This window comes from Aegilops tauschii, chromosome 6, assembly GCF_002575655.3.
Source record: "Aegilops tauschii subsp. strangulata cultivar AL8/78 chromosome 6, Aet v6.0, whole genome shotgun sequence".
NCBI classification, from domain to species: Eukaryota; Viridiplantae; Streptophyta; class Magnoliopsida; order Poales; family Poaceae; genus Aegilops; species Aegilops tauschii.
In genome coordinates, this window is record NC_053040.3 from 19,097,118 (window position 1) to 19,118,104 (window position 20,987).

The 20,987-nt window shown below is 46.7% G+C and overlaps 3 protein-coding genes, 10 non-coding genes and 1 pseudogene across 14 annotated transcripts; 1 reads left to right on the plus strand and 13 right to left on the minus strand.

Moving 5' to 3' along the window:
• Nucleotides 1–8,270: 8,270 nt before the first annotated feature.
• On the minus strand, nucleotides 8,271–12,947 carry LOC109762563 (F-box/kelch-repeat protein SKIP4). Of its 2 annotated transcripts, none has more exons than XM_020321434.4 (3): nucleotides 12,741–12,947; nucleotides 9,172–9,666; nucleotides 8,271–9,066 (listed from the first exon to the last, which is right to left on the minus strand). In XM_020321434.4, the coding sequence occupies exons 2-3, from the start codon at nucleotides 9,663–9,665 to the stop codon at nucleotides 8,469–8,471; spliced, it is 1,092 nt and encodes a 363-aa protein (XP_020177023.1). In that variant the 5' UTR covers nucleotide 9,666; nucleotides 12,741–12,947; the 3' UTR covers nucleotides 8,271–8,468. The 2 variants fall into 2 exon arrangements, with proteins under 2 accessions (XP_020177023.1, XP_020177022.1); XM_020321433.3 differs by having other exon boundaries at nucleotides 12,820–12,945.
• Nucleotides 9,994–10,101, minus strand: LOC120967570 (small nucleolar RNA Z118/Z121/Z120). Its single transcript, XR_005761306.1, has one exon. It is a non-coding gene; the product is annotated as a small nucleolar RNA Z118/Z121/Z120 (small nucleolar RNA).
• LOC120967574 (small nucleolar RNA Z118/Z121/Z120) lies at nucleotides 10,256–10,362 on the minus strand. Its single transcript, XR_005761310.1, has one exon. It is a non-coding gene; the product is annotated as a small nucleolar RNA Z118/Z121/Z120 (small nucleolar RNA).
• On the minus strand, nucleotides 10,479–10,591 carry LOC120967576 (small nucleolar RNA Z118/Z121/Z120). The gene has a single exon (XR_005761311.1). It is a non-coding gene; the product is annotated as a small nucleolar RNA Z118/Z121/Z120 (small nucleolar RNA).
• On the minus strand, nucleotides 10,833–10,941 carry LOC120967571 (small nucleolar RNA Z118/Z121/Z120). Its single transcript, XR_005761307.1, has one exon. It is a non-coding gene; the product is annotated as a small nucleolar RNA Z118/Z121/Z120 (small nucleolar RNA).
• On the minus strand, nucleotides 11,095–11,202 carry LOC120967568 (small nucleolar RNA Z118/Z121/Z120). Its single transcript, XR_005761304.1, has one exon. It is a non-coding gene; the product is annotated as a small nucleolar RNA Z118/Z121/Z120 (small nucleolar RNA).
• LOC120967572 (small nucleolar RNA Z118/Z121/Z120) lies at nucleotides 11,314–11,421 on the minus strand. The gene has a single exon (XR_005761308.1). It is a non-coding gene; the product is annotated as a small nucleolar RNA Z118/Z121/Z120 (small nucleolar RNA).
• On the minus strand, nucleotides 11,534–11,642 carry LOC120967566 (small nucleolar RNA Z118/Z121/Z120). The gene has a single exon (XR_005761302.1). It is a non-coding gene; the product is annotated as a small nucleolar RNA Z118/Z121/Z120 (small nucleolar RNA).
• LOC120967567 (small nucleolar RNA Z118/Z121/Z120) lies at nucleotides 11,757–11,864 on the minus strand. Its single transcript, XR_005761303.1, has one exon. It is a non-coding gene; the product is annotated as a small nucleolar RNA Z118/Z121/Z120 (small nucleolar RNA).
• LOC120967569 (small nucleolar RNA Z118/Z121/Z120) lies at nucleotides 12,015–12,122 on the minus strand. The gene has a single exon (XR_005761305.1). It is a non-coding gene; the product is annotated as a small nucleolar RNA Z118/Z121/Z120 (small nucleolar RNA).
• On the minus strand, nucleotides 12,213–12,320 carry LOC120967573 (small nucleolar RNA Z118/Z121/Z120). The gene has a single exon (XR_005761309.1). It is a non-coding gene; the product is annotated as a small nucleolar RNA Z118/Z121/Z120 (small nucleolar RNA).
• Nucleotides 12,402–12,495, minus strand: LOC120967575 (small nucleolar RNA Z118/Z121/Z120; annotated as a pseudogene).
• A 283-nt stretch (nucleotides 12,948–13,230) lies between the features above and the next one.
• On the plus strand, nucleotides 13,231–16,602 carry LOC109762564 (RNA-binding NOB1-like protein). Its single transcript, XM_020321435.4, has 5 exons — nucleotides 13,231–13,707; nucleotides 14,209–15,154; nucleotides 15,274–15,442; nucleotides 15,940–16,056; nucleotides 16,235–16,602. Exons 1-5 carry the CDS (start codon nucleotides 13,317–13,319, stop codon nucleotides 16,379–16,381), a joined length of 1,770 nt encoding a protein of 589 aa, XP_020177024.1. The 5' UTR covers nucleotides 13,231–13,316; the 3' UTR covers nucleotides 16,382–16,602.
• Nucleotides 16,603–17,274: 672 nt separating this feature from the next.
• Nucleotides 17,275–19,103, minus strand: LOC109762565 (uncharacterized). Its single transcript, XM_020321436.3, has 3 exons — nucleotides 18,833–19,103; nucleotides 18,209–18,338; nucleotides 17,275–17,979 (listed from the first exon to the last, which is right to left on the minus strand). The coding sequence occupies exons 1-3, from the start codon at nucleotides 18,966–18,968 to the stop codon at nucleotides 17,322–17,324; spliced, it is 924 nt and encodes a 307-aa protein (XP_020177025.1). The 5' UTR covers nucleotides 18,969–19,103; the 3' UTR covers nucleotides 17,275–17,321.
• Between the last annotated feature and the right edge of the window lie 1,884 nt (nucleotides 19,104–20,987).

Consider the following 20,987-nt stretch of genomic DNA (forward strand, 5'->3'; position numbering starts at 1 on the left):
TGCTGTCAGTCTCTCTTGTCGCTAGCCAATATACTATAAATCCCGCGCCAAATCTCTCCTTGCGTGTATTTAGAGAAAAATCGTAATTATCACAACAAAATCAGAGTGGCGCAGCGGAAGCGTGGTGGGCCCATAACCCACAGGTCCCAGGATCGAAACCTGGCTCTGATATATTTGATAAATTTTTTTCTGCTTTGTTTGATTCCAAGTTATTCTCTCTGATAAATTTGGTTGCCCTTCGCTTTACTTCTCGTTCAGGTTCCCTTCGATCGGATTCAAAGATGGAGGAATTTGAGAATTTTCACACCATATGTTCTTTCCGAAGTGCAGTGCTGAAGAATGCTTAGACCAACTATATACGAGGACAAGTCATGAGTACGTTTCAACTGAATTGCTGCAGGCCAACAGCGCGGAGAATGAACTGGTTCTGCCTCAGCCCTCGATGCTTTCCAACACTCGGAGATATTCCATGGTGGTTGTTGAAGCCAAGATGACAGGCTGATGCTGAACTGCTTCTGTATATCTACCTAAGTTTTGTTCTGGGTGCAGAGGATGGCACTGTTCCATTTTCCAGTGACAAAACTGACTTGTCTCATTCCCAAGTGCAAAACAGATGGACATTGATCTGCACTGTGCTGATCACACACTTCTCTCTTAAAATTCAAAATAGAACAGATATTGCAGGGTCTCAGCAAGGTGCATCCGACATAGAGCATCGCCGGTGCATACTTTCAGAAATCAACAGGCATCATTCTGCAGTTACAATTGTATCATAAAAACACACTGCCATCATGCTCGTAAATGCATGATGTGCCTCGTTTCTTTCTTTTTTCCCCATTTTCTGTCCATTGACCGACCCAAAAAAGGTTAGACATTGTTGAATTAAAGCCTAATGCATCATTCCCAGCAAGATAAAGGCGCCTAGCGTATTGTTGAATCTGATCCTAATTGTTGTTGCTCGACATTATCTCAACAGGTTCAGAACTTTGAACGCTGGGACAAGTGTAAACTACAGCCATGCTAGGCACTGCAGAAGCATGGAGTATAAAGTGTCAAAGCATCTGTTAAGAACAATTGAAAATGGAACTTTTGGCAGGCTCAGATCAACATAGGAAGCCATATTGTATTACCATTGCTAAATTTAATTAATTTAAGTAAACCAACTTGTCAGAAGCACTAATCTCATGAAATCCACAATGCATTCTGCTCAATATGGTCACTGTAGACAAATATGAAGTTTCTCATAAATAAATTCATAAGGTAAAAGCAACAACTATTAAGTCAATCTTTTTTTACTCTGAGTTAACATAAATCTTTGCAACCTACGGAGTTGCTGAATTAACACGATACTTTTGGAGATAAGGACATAGTACAGAGCTATGAAAATATTGAGTGCCCCCTACAAGTTGCTGAATTGCATTCCATTTATCATTGCAATCTTCATGCATCTCATAAAGGAGTATATCATCTAGCTTCAGGAATGTTAAGAAAAGAAAATGCAAGCAGAAGGCTTACAGTCGTCTAAGGATTTAAAAATATCACGCACTTTTACATGTATGTTATCTCAGATTTGGATCAACCTCAGAGACACATGATGGCATTAACATATCAGGATTCAGGAATCAAATTATCAGTTTCATCACGAATTAGCAACGACAAACAAGTATCGAACAGGCATATAACAGCCAACAGCGGACAAACAACATCCACTAAGGCAAAGAACACCGTGACAGGAATTAGCACCTTACCACACGGAGAGAAATTTTGGTTCTGCCATACGCAGTCCCAATTTTCATAGCCCATTCTTGGTTCCCGTCAATGTGGATCCAGTGGGCACTTCCCCTCGGCAAGCTGTGGCATAGTACTCAGCGAGGTGCGGTGCAGCTTCCTTATGAGGGCATATATACACCTCAAAGAATACCTTCTCGGTTGCCTTGAAGATTGGATAGTACTTGGGGGCGCGCTTGAGCAATCCATTTGCCATTAGAAACATTATAACGTCGTACCTGGGCCTGAGCCGGCCTTCCAGGCTAAGACAGAGTATTACCGGCAGACGAGCAATGTAGGCCGGTTCCAACCCCACCTTAGAGATAAGGAACTCGGACTTACGCAGGAGCATGCCCTTTGATCTCCTCAGCAACGATGGATACCTAGACAGAGCAATGCGCACCTCGGCATCGGACCACCTGAACGTGTTCTTCAAGTAGTCCAGTTTGGCGGCGATCTCCTCCTCGCTGAGGAACCGCGGGGCACGCCTACAGCTTCGGCGCACGCTGCCATCGCCCGGACGCGCTCGGGGTTGGTGGTCAGAAGCCTCGGCGCATTGACGCACAGCGAGGCAATATGTCGAACATCTACCCCGCACTCCCGCAGGAACGCGACGTTGGGCTCGACCACCGTCCCGACGCTCGAGGAGAGAAGGCGGGGGCTGACTTTGAGCACCCGGAGGAGCTTGTCGGAGGAGCCGAAGAGGTGGTGGTAGTAGCGCAGCTTGGCCACCACGGATTTGGTGCGGAGGCAGTAGTCGGTGAGCGAGGCGAGGCGCGCGATCTCGGAGTGTGACAGGCCGAGGCTGGTGAGCCCGGCGACGATGGGGGAGAGGGTACCCTCCACTTTAGCGCAGAGTAAACTGGGGTTCCTTGCCACGGCGGCGGCGACGTCGGCCCTGGAGAAGCCGAGGCCGGCGAGGAAGGCGAGGACGGCGTCGGGTTTGGTGGGGGAGTTGAGGTGGGAGAGTCTCGTGGACGCCTTGAGTGCTCGCGCTCGGGTGAGGCCGCAGGTGGCGACGAGGTAGTCCTGGACGGCGAAGCCGCCGGCGACGGGGTCTGCAAGAACGGGGGGCGCCGCGGTTGAGAGGAGGCGGAGGGAGAAGGAAGGGGGTATGGTGGAGGCGGAGGGAGAAGAGAGCTGTTGGGTGAGGATGCTCTTCAGGAGGCGGAGCATGGCGCAGACGGCGGCGGCGGCGACGAGCGACGAGCGGCGAGCGGAGAAACTTCCGGTGGGAACTGACAAAGGGGATCGCGTTCCGTAGTGATTTCTATTTCGTTTCAGTTTAACAGAAGAAAAGTCCATTTTACTCATGGAGCAGAAAATGGTTGGTTCGCATGCTTTTTTTTCACAAATACGCAAAGTTGCGTATCATTTTATTGATAGAAGAAGATGATAGAAGAAGAAGAAGAAGAATGAGTACAGATGGGAACAATACATGCATGAACGCTAGAAGGCATCACATGGTGTCTGGAGCAGAGACATGGGGTGCTCAGCCCAAACAAAGAAAACAACACGGCGACACACACCTAGCCCTGAGAAGCTACTCGAACCAAATGAAGACAACCAACACGTCTAACTCCACCATCGGGGACGCCGCGAGCGATCAAGACGACGTCTTCAAGAAGGGAAACGACGTCAAAGACACCGTCGTCGTCCGGTCCAAGGACTGGACCTAGGGTCTCCCCTGATGCTCGAAGAAGGGCAAAGATGAAGACCATGACAGTGCCTCCAAGAAGGGAACGGCGCCCACGGGCGTCGCCACTGCCAGCACCGGCAAGCCCAAGCCGCCAGGGTAATCATCGGAGGGAAGGAACTCAAGACATCGGTCAAAACCGCCAATGCAGGGGCATCAGATGTCACCGAAAGAGCGAGAACAGATCCGGCAGGAGGAATAGCAAGGCGTAGAGGTAAGCGGGGTTGGGCGGTTGGGCGGAGAAGAATACGACGATGGAGGGGATGCAACGGTGGCCAGCAACGCGGACGCGGCAAGATCTGGAGAGAAGCGCACATCTGGGCCGCCGGAGCCAAAGCCACCGGGACGCCGGCAAGCCCAAGACTATATATCAATTTTTATTCTGTTGAGAATTGTACAGTCGCGTTTGATAGCATGCAGCGCACCCAACCAGGCCGCGCAGTGCAAAAATAGTTTGTTTGGTAGCCTGGCCTGCATCCAAACATCTCCAGCCAGGCCTGCTATGAACGACCGAATCGGTCGTTTCCTCTAAGCCAGGCTCGCGGCGTGTAGGGAGGGGAACGCGGCGCCGAGCTCATGCAAGCAGGGAGATGACACGAGGGGTTGGGTCAACTATCGTCGAATCGGTCACCCTATTTAGTAACCTTCAGCCGACCGTCGAAACACCATGACCACCCCCCCTCCCCCCTCTTGCCTTCAAGCTCTCCGTCCCGCATGGATTGTTCATCGACGAGCAGGTAAGCGTCGAGCCTTTTCCGGTCGGCACATGCAGGCCATCAGACGTTGAATTTCATTTTGGCATGTGTTGATTTGTCGAATTGTGGTTCACTTTGCTTTGTTGCATTGTTGATTTGGTGATGAATTTGTGATATATGATTGACATGCATGGATTCACATAAAGTTGAGGATTCTGATGTGAGGAGTGTGGTTGTTCCGTAGGACTTTTGAGGGGCCTTCGACGCTGTCTGAAGTCTTGCGCGAGCATGTCTGCAGATGTTTAGGGTGCGGATTTGCGTAGTCCGGCTGTAGATGCTCTTACAAACAGGGTTTGGTAGCACATATATTTTTTTCTGTACCGCGATGAAATCAAGCAATACTAATAAGTTTTTATTTACATACTTATAACTCTTTAACAATATACAATAGGATATTCTCCTACTTTTCTCACATAAAAACAAGAGTTTTATTTCTCTGTTGTTCCACTTTGCAATCGTTGCTTTGTCCTTCTTTGTTGCAATATTCAGTTTTTGGTTGCTTCAACCGTAGATGGGCACCACAAAGCGTCAAAAGTTCTTGAACAATTACATCACCTGTTGTTGGAATAAATGGCCACAACAATTGACATGTGAAGTTGTATGAAGGGGTGATGTCTGGGCCACACACCATGCCCATTCGCTGATCTTCTATAAATAACCACTACTACCTCCGTTCCAAAATACATGACGTTTTGGTATGCTAGTTTACCTACTAAAATGTCATATATTTTGGAATTATCTTGCTTGTATGGAAGAATCACGTTTAGTTGCTAAGGAGAGAAAGCATGACCAAGTGTGTGAGGAGGGCAACAATGATGAGCATGAAGAGTGTCAAAAGTCTTTCCCGGGGAATGAGATGGGTTGGGAATTTGATTGAAACTTTGACAAACCTAGCATCTTTGGAGTCCTCTTCTTCCAAAGTTACTGTGATTACTCACTAGAGTGGTATGCTGGAACTGAGCAAGCCACAGGGTCATCTTGGGCATTACTTCCTCAAGATGCTTACTGCGATTGTTCATCTCACTTCCACCAGTTTGTTCCACTCTATCCTCTATGGCTTCTAGTGTGCACGACTGTGGTGGGCAGATGGAGCCCTACCTATTGCTAGTCAAGCTGTGTTTGTCAACTGTTGTAACTGTCAGCAATTACTCTTTTGTTAGGGGAAAAACAATCCATACCACCCACTGAATGTTGACATTGTTTCAGTTTTCACTGCGGCGGGTCGGCGAGAGGGCAAAAATTGCTGACATATTGTGAACAGGACAGAGCCAAAACCTGTTACGATCAGAATTTATTCACATTCATGTCATAGATGTCCTAAGAATTAGGTGATTTGTCTGTTAATCCAATCCCACCGTAACAAAAAATTTGTTTTTCAGAGCTGCTTATCATCCAGATCAACCTGCATAGAGAGTAGGAGGGGGCGAGAGTGGCCACGACAGTCACGGGCGTGACCCAGATGGCGACCGTCGACTGATTCATCATGTTGGCCGGACGCCGCACGTACATTAAATTTCATTTGGCATGTTTGAATTGTGTTTCATTTTGTTTTGAGGATCAAAGCGATCAACGTTGTCATACAACAAGCTTACAATCACAGAACATAATATCGCTAAGCTCAGGCAGGACAACCGCCAGAAAGAAGAAAACGCCTTGACTTGTTGCCATGGCAGCGAGCCTGTGTACCCACATGTTCTGATCCCTTCTCCCGCAACCAAACTGAATGGACCTGAACGAGCGTAGTGAAGCAAGAATATCAGCAATGATTGCAAACAGGCTAATTGGGTGTGTTCTGATCCAACGCCTTAACCAAGGATAGGCATTCCAGTTCCACCTGCACAACACCGTTAAAGTATTTCGAAAGCTGTTGTAGGCCCGCCAAAACTACCAAACCCTTCGCTTCTTCCGCAAAAGACCAGGGACCGATGCGATGCCCCATCGAGAAGAAGGGTCGGCAACTGGCGTCCCTGGCCGTTGCACCATCGGCACTCATTCCTGAGGTTGCTTAACACTGCCGCCAGGTGGGAGATTCCAGCCTGCAGCGGCAAGCGGGCAAGTGGACAAGCGACGATCCCCAAATAGATTACTGCAGCAGCTACTTTTCTCGTTTTTCGTTCGTCCCCCGGGCATTGCTGATTTCCTCCGTATACCTGACCAAGAACGACACTGAACTCGAGATCGATTCGTTGCCATCGCTGTGTACTATGTTGTCTCGAAGAAACCATGCCCTCCATATGAGGAGCATAATTTTTGCAATCGTTTCTTCATCACAACTGCTGAGGAGCACTTGCAACCAATCACTCCCAGTGTGCCAAAAGGCCTTCTCTTTCGGAATGTTCCAGTGCACTCACATAGCTTGTCGGAGGGCCTTGCTTTTTGTACATGAGACCACCGCATGGTACTCATTTTCTTCAGCACTTTCACAAATGTCACAAATATACGAATTGTGGTTCATTTTTCTTTGTTGCATTGTTGTATAGATGAATTTGTGTTATATGATTGAAGTGCATGGATTTGCATGAATTTGAGGGTTTTGACCTGAGGAGTGTGGTTATTCGGTAAGCCTTTTGAGGAGTCGTCCTACACTGTCCAGAGTTGTGCGCGGGCGCGTCTGTGGATGTTTAGGGGGCGGATTTATGTAGTCCGGTTGTAGATGCTCTTACAAACAGGGTTGGGTAGCACATATATTTTATTTCTGTACCGCGATGGAAATCAAGCAATACTAGTAAGTTTTTCTTTACATACAATTTTTTAATAGTATACAATAGGATATTCTCCTACTTCCCCATAAAAAAACAAGAGTTTTATTTCTCTGTTGTTCCAATTCGCAATCGTTGATTTGTCCTTGTTTATTGCAATAGTATTTACTTTTGGGTTGCTTAAACCATAGATGGGCACCACAAAGCGTAAACAGTTCTTCAACAATTGCATAACCTGCTGTCGAAACAAATGTCACAAGGGGTGGAAATAAATGGCCACAACAACCGTCATGTTAAGTTTGGTGAAAAAAATGATGTCTGGGCCACACATCATGTTCATTTGCGGTCCTTCTATAAAATGTTCATTTGCGGTCCTTCTATAAATAACTACTATCTTACTTGTGCAGCAGAATCACATTTAGTTGCTAGAGGGAGAAAGCATGACCAAGTGGGTGAGGAAGGCAACAATGATGAGTATGATGAGTGTCACCGGTCAATTCCCCATGTAATGAGATACATTCAGAATTTGATTGGAACTTTGATGAACCGAACTTTGATGAGCATGATGAGCATGATGAGTGGTACGATTGGAACTTAGGGCTAGTTCTTTTGAGCTATGCTGTGGAAATAAACTCTAGATAAGCTCCTGTGGAAATAAGATCCAGATAATAAGCTAGCCAGTTCTTTTCAGTGTCTGTTTTTTCAGCTTATTTGTTGTATGGTCAGTAAAAGGTCTGTAATGCCCTTGGACTATATGGTTCCTGATTAAATGATATCGTGTTATTTTTATCATTTTGCTGCTCGAATGAACATAAATTTGACTTCAAAACACCACAATATGTTACAATCAAACATAATAAAGATCATTGAAGATAATATGCTTGCAACAACGCAAAAGTCAAGTTCATCATTGAAGATAATATGTCTCGCCGGACTGGGTCGCTCCTGGAGTGGGGCGCCGACGACACGAGCTGCTGCAGGCCACCGGGGAAGGTAGGGGTCGTGCCCGAGGTTGTAGAAGCGACGAAAGATGGGCTCCTACCCTCCGGTCATGCCGCCGAAGCTAGCCGCGACGCCGAGCAGATGAGCCGGGGACCGGTGGCGGCGGCAACAGGAACCCTAGCCTGTGCGGGAGCGAGTCGGTGCGAGGGGGAGATCGGGGCGGTTTTTTTTTTCCGTCACAAAAGAAATGGCCCTTACTTGCGTCAGGAATGTTGGAAGAATGTACTCCTACCTCTCTATCCTCTTGCTTTTGCGACTTGGAGGTGCCGTCAACTGTTGCAACTTTCAGCATTACTCTCTTGTGGGGCAAAAAAGAAAATCCAAATGTGAACGGGACAGAGCAAAAACCTGTTACGATCAGAATTTATTCATATTCAACAAGTACAAACATACAACTCAGCTTTTCTTCCCGCATGTTTACAGTCAAAAGTCAATCAATGTACAGCCATCCCACCAAAATACAGAAGTCGATATACAGCCACAAGAAAAAGACCAAACGTCCACTGTTATTTCAGTTCACGGCACAAGCAACCCAGCGAATGGCCGTCTTCAGATGGTGATGACACTGCACTTCTCCGGCGAGAAGTCGTGCTCCATCAGCGGCCCGGTTGACGAGGAGACCAGGAACCCGTCCACCCTGGCCGCCATGTCCATGTCGATGGTCACCGTGCTCAGCCCCTTGCCGATCACATAGATCTTCCTGCCGATGGCCACAAGCTCGCAGGGCGGGCGCGTGAGCTTGTCCGACAGCCTGCCGACCATTACCCACTCCTTGGTCTCGTTCAGCCACATCATCAGCTTCGTGCCGAGGGACTGGTCGAGCATGTAGAGCGTCCCATCAACGACGACCGTCGGCCCAGACCAGCACAGGGCAATCTCATTCTCCTTGCCCCTCCAGGACTGGTCGACCGGGTCATATATTCCCGCAAAGTACATCCTGTTCCAGGACGCCTTATGGATGGTCACCAGCTCATCATCCAACGCCACGAATTTGACAATGTCGGGAGTGAGCATCGGGTTCTTGTGCAAGAACCAGGAGTCTGTGGCTTTGTCATAGATGTCCCAAGAATTAGGTGACTTGTCGGTCAGTCCGAGTCCTCCAGTAACATAAATCTTGTCGTTCAGAGCTGCAGATACAAAGAAGCACCTGAAATCAAAGCAGCAAAGTGTGAGTGAGCTGCCCAATTAACCAAGATACTAGGCTACATACATAACGGAGAAAACAAACAGAGAACAGTGGCTGAAGGAGTACCTAGCAGTAGGCATTGGTGCTGCTTTGCTCCAGTGATTTGAAGCAGCATCGTAACAATACACTTCATCAGTAGCATCCTTTAGCCAACTACAACCACCCATGAGAAATAACCTCCTGTCCAAGGTCTCTATGGAAACGCCTTCCCGCCCTGAGCATGGAGGTTCCATGACTTGGATGACTTTCAAGCACCGGGTCATAGGGTCAGGAACAAGAACATAGCATTTGAAGCCTGTACCCCTACAGATCACATATATCCAGGACTCATCCAAGTTGTTCCTCTTGCGGTAAGAGTGCCACTCTTCACTACATAACAATGCCTTCCATCCCCTCGAGACACATCTGAGAGCATTGTGATACTGCCGAGGAACCCTTGCCAGGCAAAGAAGAGCGATTTCATCCGGAAGACCATGTAGAAGGGGAGTCTGGAGCTCAGCAGAATCCATCCTCCTACAGAAGAGCTTCTGGTAATCACTACTTTGAAGGTGATGGTTCATCCTAGTAACACAGAATAAAGTAGGTGAGAAAGGGACAGCTGTTCGAATTGAAGCCATAAAACATAACCTTATGTAGAGAAAATCATTCAAGTCAAATTTGATATCTGAAATTGCAAAAGCAAATGTGCCTAAAACCCATTTGGTGGAATTCAACTCAATCAAGGAACACAGAAATCAAGAGGTGGTGCGCTTGTCCAGAAACACACAATTTTCTGATGGCACTACTAACATAAAGAGGAACAGCCAACAAGTATTTATGATAATATAGTGATACTGACAAACCTTGTTATCAAAACTATTATAATCATTGTTTCATTCTTAATAGGCACATTTGCTCAGAAAATTTGATCAGTTTAGGATTTATAATCAGGTAGGGTAACTTCTTAAAGAGCCACCTTTCTAAGATACCGTCCTTGTGATCTCATCACAGCAAACAAGCAGAAATGAAAGGAAACTAAAAGGAATTATCTGTTAACTTCTGTAATAGTGATTCTTAAATGGGTGGACAGCACAACACTAAAACGGTGAATACAATGGATCCCTTGTTTTTCAAGTAACAAAATATTACTTTCAATAATTGTTTATGCACATCGCTGCTCAGAAAATTTGATCAGTTTTGGAGGTATAATCAAGGAAAGAGGACTTTATAAAGTACACCTTTCTCAGATACCGTCCTTTGATCTCATCACAGCAAATTAGCACAGAAACTAGGAAACAAACCAGGTACCCTAATGGCACTACTAACAAGCAGAATATATTGCTCTTTAAGCTGACACATGTGCAAATGACAAAAGGCTGTTGTGGTCTGAACTCCATTTGCTCAGAAATTTGATCAGTTCAGAATGTACAATCAATGAAGGAGCACTTTTTAGGAGACACCTTTCTCAGATACCGTCCTTGTGACCAGTTTTATATTACAGCAAACAAGCAAAAAAGAAATATATTAGTTCTTCTATAATTCAATTACAGCACTTTGCTCTGAATATTTTATCAGTTTAGGATGCTTAATCACTCATTAAAGAGCCAAAAAATTGTAAGGATGACAAAGCAAACACGAAATGGGGGCAAGGTGAGCTATTATTAATATGTGAAACATCAAAAAATCATGTAATTCTGGTCAAAATGCAAGAAGAGCATGTGGATTGCCATTGAATTCAGGTTTGCGCATGTTTGCTCAGAACATATGATCAGTTTAGGATGGGTAATCAACGAAGGGGGACTTTTTCAAGAGCCACCCTTACTCAGATACCATCCTTGTGATTCGTCACAGCAAACAAATAAGCAAACAAAGGTTACACAACCCATGAACATAGCAAACTACATGGATTTACATTTCAAGCAGGAAAAGATGCGCTTCAAAAGAAGAAAAGGTATTGTAAAGTGACACACTTTAGTCATTGTGGATCACTCTTCGATTCATGTTTTCAGATGCTTGCTCAGAATATATGATCAGTTTAGGATGCGTAATCAAGGAAGGTGGCCTTTTTCAAGAGCCAACTTACTCAGATACCGTCCTTGCAATTCATCATAGCAAACATGCAAGCACACAATAGTCTATGAAAACTAGTCATACTCCTGCTACCAGTAAACCGAGCAAAGTACATGGTTTACATTTCCATGCAAGAGAACAAAAAGAAACATGGAAGGGTGTTTGCTCAGAAATTAAGATCAGTTTAGGGTGTATAATCAAGGAAGGTGGCCTTTTGCAAGAGCCAACTTACTCAGATACCGTCCTTGCGATTCATCATAGCAAACATGCAAGCACACAATAGCTATGAACACTAGCCACCCTCATGCTACCAGTGAACCCGGCAAAGCACATGGTTTACATTTCAAATGCAAGAGAACAAAAAGGTATCATGGAAGGGTGTTTGCTCAGAAATTAAGATCAGTTTAGGGTGTATAATCAAGGAAGGAGGGCCTTTTTCAAGAGCCACCTTACTCAGATACCGTCCTTGTGATTCATCACAGCAAACATGCAAGGAGCACACAATAGCTATGAAAACTAGTCATACTCATGCTACCAGTGAACCCAGCAAAGTACATGGTTTACATTACAATGCAAGAAAACAAAAAAGAAACATGGAAGGTTGTTTGCTCAGAAATTAAGATCAGTTTAGGATGTATAATCAAGGAAGGAGGGCCTTTTCAACAGCCACCTTACTCAGATACCGTCCTTGTGGTTCATCACAGCAAAAAACAAAAAAAGCTAGTCACACTTATGCAACCCCCCATGAACCCAGCGAACTAGATGGTTTACATTTCAAACAAGAAAGGTAGCACGACAAAAGAAACAAAAGACGTTGTAAAGCAACCCACTGAATCCAATGTTCAATTCAGATTTGAATATGTGTGCTCAGAAATTAAGATCAGTTTAGGATGTATAATCAAGGAAGGAGGGCCTTTTCAACAGCCACCTTACTCAGATACCGTCCTTGTGGTTCATCACAGCAAACAATTAAGTTGACACAAGATGTCATCTAAGCATATGTTTAACATTTCAATGCAAAAGAGAAACAAAACGCAGTGATGGGAACCATGGGAGTCCGTTTGCTCAGAATTTATGATCAGTTTAGGGTGTGTAATCAGGAAGGTGGCCCTTTTTCAAGAGCCACCTTGCTACGATACCGTCCTTTTGATCCATCACAGCAAACAAATCAAGCCAACACAAGATGATACAAGTGGAGTGTATGCTACACATTTCAATGCATGCGAACAAAGAAACAGTGAAGCGTGCGCTTGCTCAGACATTAGTCTCAGATTGGGTATAATCACGCGGCGGGCAGGCCCATCGCTCATATACCGTCCTAGGGAGTCATCACGGCAGGCAAAACAATCGACGGGCAGATGAACTAGGTCCAATCCAGTAATGCATAGCGATCACTGCTAAGTAGTACTACTTCACATCAGCCACGCCCAGATCGGGCGAACGGCGTCTGACGCACGAACGAACAAACCCTGTGAGCGATGCACAGTACCGCGCGATCTAATCCAATCCACGGACGAACCCTAAGCAAAGCACACTGGTAGGCGGACAAAGACTGGACTAGCATCGGAGGGGGGGACCAATCGCACCTTGTGAAGGTGCGTGCCCATCGGATCTGAGGGGACTCGGGGTGGGGGAGCGAGGAGAGGGAGGGGTCGGGGGCACTACCGGCGGCGAGAGGTGCGGGGAGGCAGGGAGCACCTAGATCTGGCCGGGCGGGGATCCGCCCGGGGGGCGGAGTGGGGGGTGGCGGGCGGGCGGGCTGGGCTAGGGTTTGGTGGCGGCCATGGATGCGGAGAGGGTGGGAATGGCTCCGTCTACCCGCCGTTATATCGTGGCGGAGATGGATATTATCCGTACAGGCCCCTCATTTTCCAACTATTCGCACACTCTCAGCTGATCTGCGCCACTCAGGGCTGAAAGTTGGATTAAATGTTCTTGTGGGGGCTTGAGCATAAAACTGGCAGCATAATCGTGCCATGGCAGGCCGGGCCTTGCCAGGCAAATGATGGGCCGTGCCAACCCGGCCCGTTTGGCCAGCTCTTAATTTAGCGACAAAATAGAAGGGGGCAAAGAGAAAATCGGAGCCCAAAACCCTAGCGCGCCGCCACCCCCGCCGCCAGAGCAGCAGCAGCAGAGCAACCCCCTCCCCTCCCTCCTCGGCGATGGAAGAAGCGTGGCCGGCCCTCGGCCCGGCGGCCGGCGACGCGGCCTTCCCGCCCCCGCCACCTCCCGGCGCTCCTGCCGGCGGCGGGGCCCCCGTGGCGTGGGGCGCGGCCGCGACGGCGAGGCGGGAGGCGGTGGCCAAGGAGTCGCCCGCGCAGGCGGTGAGCCGGATCGTGTCCAGCTGCGCCAACTCGAGCGGCCTGGCCGTGGCCGTCGTCGACGCCAACGCCGTCATCTCGGGCGGCGCCGCGCTGGCCTCCACCGCGGGGCGGCTGGTCACCGTGCCCGAGGTGCTCGAGGAGGTGCGCGACGCCGCCGCGCGCCGGAGGCTCGCGCTCCTGCCCACCCCCGTCGAGACCGTCGAGCCCGCGCCCGAGTTCGTCAAGCGAGGTCGAATGCTTAGCCAGCCACTGCAACCATTTTTCTGTTGTTGCTAGAATAGAGCTGAAACTCTGCAGTACGTGAACTAACGTTAATTTGCTCATCGATTTGTTTAGCTTGTTATAGGCACGGGATGATGATTTGCATAAGTGGCTTAGTTTTTATTTGTTTTCGTGATCATTGAACGTGTCATTCAGAGCAGAAATTAGACCTGGAGTAGTATTCATTCAGTCTGCTATTATTTGGGATTGGGCATGCGTATGGAACAGGGTGCTGGGTGTCAAGCTATCTGTGGATCTTTTGGGCAAAAAGTTGGCATTACTGCCTGCTTGATTAGAAGCAGTTATTATTGTTTGTTTTTCCTATACTGCAACATGTTGGCATTTGGTGGTCTCATATCCTACAAGTTACTTCTGCAGAATAGAATTAGAATTTCTCTGTCAATTTACTCTGATCTAAGAATGACATACTTATAGGCGAGACTAACTTTTATATCATCATTGCTTGCAGTTGTCAAGTTTGCCAGGGAAACAGGAGATCTCCAGACACTCTCAGATGTTGATATGAAGATTATCGCTCTAGCTTACATGTTGGAGGCTGAGGTCCACGGTACCAGCCATCTGCGGGAGCACCCACCTCCATTGCATGTGGTCAGTGTCAGGACATTGCAAGAGGCTCCGCTGCCAGGCTGGGGTTCTAATGTGCCTAACCTAGAAGAGTGGGAAGCATTGGATAAGATGTCCGAGGCAGGCGGGAATCTTAATTCTCGGATACTCCCACTGAAGGACCTTGAGAACCAAGAAATCCCTACAAGCGAGACCAACAGTATTTCTGAGACACAAGGAGGTGAAGAGTTTCAGCCTTCAAAGAAAGATGCATGTATTCCTTGGGAAGATGATGAGAACAATGAAGGTTGGTTGCCTGCTGTTGGCCGCACCACGCACAGAAAATATTTGCGGAGGAAAGCGAGGCGAGATGCCCTCAAGGCATCTGGAGAAAGTTTTGATACAAGTTCTGTTGCTCCATCAGTCGATGAAGATAATGACTTGTCTGAAAATGGATTGGATTCAGTGGATGGCCCTTCTGCTGTTCCAGAGAAAACAAGGTCAAATACTGACAACTTGGAATCTCTGGAAGGGAATGAACCAAAAATTGCTGGAGATCAACTATCTAATGGGGAGAATGGGGTAGGCGATGCTGATACTGTTGAGGGCATAATTGATACTGATTCATGCACTGAACAATTGGATAATTTAGATATAAAAAGCGAGACCGAGGAAGGTGTCAGTGCATCTTTTGTAGATGATGAGAGCAGTGAGCAGAGTTGGGCCCTGAGGTCCTTATCTGAATCTACTGTAGCATGTGTTACTAGTGACTATGCCATGCAAAACGTTATCCTCCAGATTGGTCTCCGTCTCTTGGCACCAGGTGGCATGCAAATACGTCAGTTGCATAGGTATGTGAATTTGACATTTTCGGACCACTTTTACTTCTCTGCATCCATTTAAATTTGTACCTTATTTATAGAAGCTTGCTCACTCTTATCTGTCTCATGTGTTGGTGCTGATTGGCCAGGTGGGTTCTGAGGTGTCATGCTTGCTACAAGGTGACACAAGAGATTGGAAAAATATTCTGTCCAAAGTGTGGCAATGGTGGCACCTTGCGAAAGGTTTCAGTAACAGTTGGTGAAAATGGGATTACTATGGCTTCACGACGCCCGCGTGTTACTCTCCGAGGCACAAAAGTGAGTGGTCAACTTCACTTAATGCTCTCTCTTTTTCTATTCCCTAGACCTTTTGTTTTGTCACTTCTGTGATTAAGTGTGTCAACTCTGGTTAATTGTTCCCTGTATATTCCACTGTTCTCCAAGAAATTTAAAAAATTGCACATGTGGGGTAAGTTTATCGTAGAACGTCTGCATATTTCTTTACATGACGCTCACTGAAGAATTGTGGTCTTTAGAATCAATGGTGATGAATACCCAGAACTCTGCTAGGAGCTTTTCAACAGTTCCATATGCATGCCTTGATATTTATTTGAGACATCCGATCTCTCTTTGGTTTAGCAGACTGTAAATATCTTGCAGTGTGATGGTTTTCCAATGTGCGCCTTCGTGTTCATTTCATGTCCTTGTCTGGATACTCTGGTTAAAACTTTTCCATGCGTCTAACCTTTGCTTGGTTGATTCATGTAGTGACCGTCGATGATGTTTGTTTCTAATTGCCTGTATTTGCTTTGCAGTTTTCCCTTCCGATGCCTCAAGGTGGAAGAGATGCCGTCATTAAGAACCCCATTTTGCGTGAAGACCAACTTCCACAGAAGGTTCTGCATCCTAAATCGAAGAAGTCAAGCAAGCTGGTCAGTGCCCCTGCTAGTTTTTACACCAGCGTGTTGACAAGGACACATAGTTTTGAGATGTCAATTCCATGAACACCCATAGTTAGTTTTATATACTATCATGGCGTCCCTGTTCCCTCTTCTACTGTCACAGGTATATCAGAGGAACAACTCTCGTAACCATTGCTGTTTGCTACAGGGGGATGATTTCTTGGGCGCTGAGGACATATTCACGCACAGCGGCGAGAAGAAGGTGGAGCTGAAACCTCCAGTAAGGAAGGCGCTCGCAATGTTCAGCGGGAAACGGAATCCGAACGACAACCACTTTTCTCGCAAGAAGAACTAAGTTCCTGTTTGCCCTTTTGTTCCTTTCTCATCCATGGCATTGTAGTACCACATTATATGTAACGAGAAAATCAGAGTGCTATCTATATACCTCCTTTGGTGAGAATATCTACTAGAGTTAAGCATGTAACGTTACACAGTTTTGCAATATCTGTGTAAGGTTTACTTTAGAATGAACATCTATGTCATGTTGGTGTTTTATTACTGCCTTTTCTGTATCAACTCCACTGAGTTCAGTCCAAATTCTTTGAATGCAAGATCTCTTGGAGCAGCAATGAGCTGTGCATGATTTAATTCCCGTTTGTTGCAGGCCACAATTTGCCATACTTTTACTGATGGTGGAAAGACACAGTTTGTGAAACATTTTATGTTAAAAGCGTGGCAAGCCATAATTTATTATTGAAAATAAATCATAAATTGTCTACATTATTCAAATATAGATTTTGAAAGATTTTAGGAGTAGGGAAATTCACTTGACTTCTCTTTGTTAGTTGTATTTCTTAGAAAAAATTTATCTGACCTTGGCTCTTTTAACGTTTTCTCTATACTTTCGGGAAGCACTCGAGCATAATTTCAGTCTCATAATTAAGATAGCAGGACAGTACAAATAAATGCGGTTCGACATCAAAACCTGAGTACTCCCGGAACAGATGTTTGCTAAATTTTACCAAATCTATTACAATTAAGCTCACATTTGCACTTTACACGATACAAATCGATACGTCTTTTTTATTGCGGGAAAAACAACACCGAAAGAATTATGTCCAACCTAAGGGGAATTCCCTCTAATTAACATGATCACATTTAAACTTTTCCTTACAGAAGAAGAATCAAATTAATCAAGCAGTATACCACCTCTTTCCATTTTTCATACACAACATGAACACAAAAGAACACACATGCACAGGGGTCACGGCATCATCAGAATTTAGCTCCGAGTTTCAGAAGAGCAGATCGTCGTTCGTCGTGGTGAACCCGCCGTAGATGTCCCCCATGTTGAGCAAGTCGAAGTAGCCGCCTCCGGCGACCATTCCGGCGGCGCCGCCGTGGGCGCCCACGGTGGTGACCGCGCTCTGGTGGTGGTGGTGTTCCTGCTGTTGGTGATGCTGGTGCGGGTGCTGCAGCGCGGCGTAGCTGCTGCCGCTCATCTGGTCGCCGACGAAGGCGCCGTGCGACGGCGTCACGTTGCCGGAGCTGGCCGTGGAGGCCGGCCAGTGCGCGGACATGGAGTAGCTCTCCGGCCCCGGCGCCGCCGCCGCCGCGGTCGGCATCCAGTCGGCGAAGACGTAGTTCTTGGCCTGCTGCTGCTGGTGGTGCTGGTCGACGAACGGCTCGGCGGCCGAGATGGCGCCGCTGCTGCTGATGTTGGCGTCGTGGTCGTGGGTCGAAGTCGCCGTGCTGCCTCCGCCGCCGCTGGTCATGATGAGCTCCGTGGTGGCGCTCATGGAGGTGAGCAGCTCCGGCGAGGCGTTCTTGCTGGCCGGGTTGGAGTTGGAGTTGGAGCCCAGCTGCATCACCCGCTTCTTCAGGTACGAGTTCCAGTAGTTCTTCACCTCGTTGTCCGTCCTCCCCGGCAGATGCATCGCGATCTGCGACCACCTGACCAAAGATGAAAGGAAATCTCAGATCATCATCCATCGCCATGAAAAACAAAAGTGTGAAAGGTCGTGTCTTTCTCGAGCTTTTCTCGCCACGAAACACGCCGTTTTTGAAGGGGCTTCGACTTCAAAATTTAGTTGAATTTCGTTTGTATCTTCAGCATTTGGCTCTCATATTTTTGAGAAGTTTAGGTGGTGAGCGATGAGGTGTGTGTGTGAGGATTCCTTACTTGTTGCCCAGCTTGGCTTGGAGGTTGATGACGACGTCCTCCTCTTCCTGAGAGAACATCCCGCGCTTCAATCCGGGCCGCAGGTAGTTGATCCAACGCAGCCGGCAGCTCTTGCCGTTCCTCTGCAGACCTTTGAGGCAGCAAACAGAACACAGGGCAAACAAATTCAGGCATAATTCAGGTTAAAACAAGTGTTTCAGAGATACTGGCAACTAGCTCAAATTGCCACCTCACATTTTGTGATAGAATTTTGACTGATATGGGGACTACGTCCAGGCTTGGATCATGTGAAGGTCAAACAGGATTATAGGCAATTGGCTCTTTAGGTGCATTGTTGCTGATAGCAGAGTATAATGATCTTTTTGAAATTGTGTCAAGACTAGAACTAGATCATGGATGCAAGGTTCCAATCAGAACTCTAAGCTAAATACAAAAAAAAAAAACCATTAGGAATGATGCAAGTTCATCAAATTATTGCTAATGCTACTAGACGAGTAGTAGACTATAATTCACAATCAGCCATAAGCTGTTTCTGCAAGCATTGGCATGCAGCAATTTCCATGCATAAAAGGGGAAAGAAATAGCAACTAATCACTCCTACATACATTCAGAGAGGGAGCTCACCAGCCTTTGCAGGGACAGCACTCCAGCAGCCAAGGCCATGCTTGAGGATGTAGTCCCTCAGCCTCTGGTCCTCCTCGGGAGACCACAGCCCCTTCCTGTAGTTCATCTTGGGCTTGTCGCAGGACCGGCACCCCATCGCCCGCCTTTGCCCCTCTTCTTCCTCTGATATACCCCTTAAACTCCCTGCCCCTGCTCTTCTGCCTCCAAAGAGAAGATGAGCTGTTGCAGCAGCAGAGGTAGTGGCAGCACTAGACTTTCTTCCCCCCAGGCTCCATGTGCACCCTGTGATTTAAAGGGCTGCTGCATTTCACTCCCCGGTTTAGTTTAATCCTGTGGAATTGAGTTGGTAATGGCTGCACATGGTTCAGATCATGAGCTTGGGGGCTTGGTCAGAGGATGTCTACCTCCTTCCTCAAAGATTCTCGGGGGTTATTCACTCGGTTTTGGCCTCGGGCTAATGATTGTGTGGATGGATGGAAGGATGCTCGCTGGCACTCGGAACACATTTTGTTCTCGAGTCAGTAACTGGGATGTTTCTCTAATCGGCGATTATTTATATGATAGGTCACTTGGATCATCAACAGTTTGTTTATTTTCTTCTGAGTTTTACTGAACTTAAAATTCAGAGCGCATTCTGAGATAAACGCGAGCGCTGATAATCCGAGAATGTGCCGCCCTCTTCGGATGATCAAATTTGTGTAGTAAGAAAAAACTGTTATCCAATAATCGGCGCGATGAAGGTCAGACTTGTGCACCAATGATACTGGTGGAGCATTGACATGAGCTGTTCTTGCAATGAAACGGGCTCTTGGATTAATCAGCAATGACAAGGCCTCTTCCAAATGTCAATCATTAGGAAGGCCAGGAATGGAGAGCCAGGGACACAAGAAGGGACACAACAGTTAGGATCCAGAAGGATTTGCACTGCAAGTATCAAGAAGAGATAAAATGCATTCATAAACAAGGACCTTTCTGACACAGGTTAGCCATGATGAGGAACTTGGGTGCCAACCATAATTTCTTCTTTCACATTCACCAAGTGTTGGAACAAACTGAGCTGGCAGAATGGCACCACTGGTAATTAATATTCATCGAGGCGAATCGACCTGCCTGTTTCGTGTGCTCGTTTACGAAGAGTACAAGTGTGCACCAGCTGTCTGTCGGTGAATGGTACTCCATATGGCATATGGTTAGTAGGACTGAGATTATATGCTAAGCTGCAGAGAAGCTACCTGCTTCAGTTTGGCAGCTCACATCACCATGTATGTCTCAAGACTTTGTCCTTTGTGCACACCAGTTGTTTTCAGGAAATCTTAGTGTGTGTTTGGGTGTGGGTGTGAGTCTAACCTCCTTTTTCTTTATCTCTGCTCGAGCTCCTCACCCATGAAAAACAAAGACCTTGTATATAGTGACAGATGAACAGCAGAAAGACAAGTTTTGGCTCATGCACAACAACCTAAAGTCTTCACTCAAGTTTGGAAGTTGTCAATGTACTTCTGCCTCTTAGCATTCTCTGCATGAATCCACAAAGGTTTCTGTTTTGCAGAACACACAACCATTTGGGTCGCGCGTGTCGATGACTGCTTTGCTTTGGGACTCGCGCAAAGTCTTCGGATTCTGAATTTCACAGTGTCTTGCTGCCAGTAGCATTCTCTGCATGAGTCCACAAGGTTTCTGCTTTGCAGAACGTACATCGGTTTGGTTCTTTCTTCTCGACACGAGAACCAAAAAGAAAGAGCATGATCTAGCATGCACGCAGCATATTATTTACCAAGATACACATATCAACAAAGTTTCTGATCTGTAAATTTCCTTGACTAGGGGGGTGATTGTTGATTAATCATATGCCATGAGGTCCTATCTTTCTCTTCGCCGCATTTTAATACGCCGCGATGACCTACAAAACAGGGCGGCTCCATGTGAGCTCAAGGGCGCCCTAATCTCCTCAGCAACAAACAAGGGGATTTGCTGGATCATGGTGATGAGAACAAAAAGAAGAAAGGAAAGAATCAAAGCCTAGAGATTTCTATCTCTTTGAAATTAGCCGACACCTATAAAACTAGAAGAAAACCTAATTGACTTGGGCACAGTTGCATGTGGACAAACACCTAATCTCCATACAAATTCAGCATCTTGCACAATATATTATGCGCCA

Coding starts and splice junctions, on each gene's coding strand:
- LOC109762563 (XM_020321434.4), bottom strand. CDS start 9,665: ATGAACCATCACCTTCAAAGTAGTGATTACCAGAAGCTCTTCTGTAGG. Junction 9,067..9,171: donor GCACCAATGCCTACTGCTAG/GTACTCCTTCAG, acceptor CTTTGATTTCAG/GTGCTTCTTTGTATCTGCAG.
- LOC109762564 (XM_020321435.4), top strand. CDS start 13,317: ATGGAAGAAGCGTGGCCGGCCCTCGGCCCGGCGGCCGGCGACGCGGCC. Junction 15,443..15,939: donor TTACTCTCCGAGGCACAAAA/GTGAGTGGTCAA, acceptor TTTGCTTTGCAG/TTTTCCCTTCCGATGCCTCA. Junction 16,057..16,234: donor CGAAGAAGTCAAGCAAGCTG/GTCAGTGCCCCT, acceptor TGTTTGCTACAG/GGGGATGATTTCTTGGGCGC.
- LOC109762565 (XM_020321436.3), bottom strand. CDS start 18,968: ATGGGGTGCCGGTCCTGCGACAAGCCCAAGATGAACTACAGGAAGGGG. Junction 18,339..18,832: donor TGCTGTCCCTGCAAAGGCTG/GTGAGCTCCCTC, acceptor GCTGCCTCAAAG/GTCTGCAGAGGAACGGCAAG. Junction 17,980..18,208: donor CAAGCCAAGCTGGGCAACAA/GTAAGGAATCCT, acceptor ATCTTTGGTCAG/GTGGTCGCAGATCGCGATGC.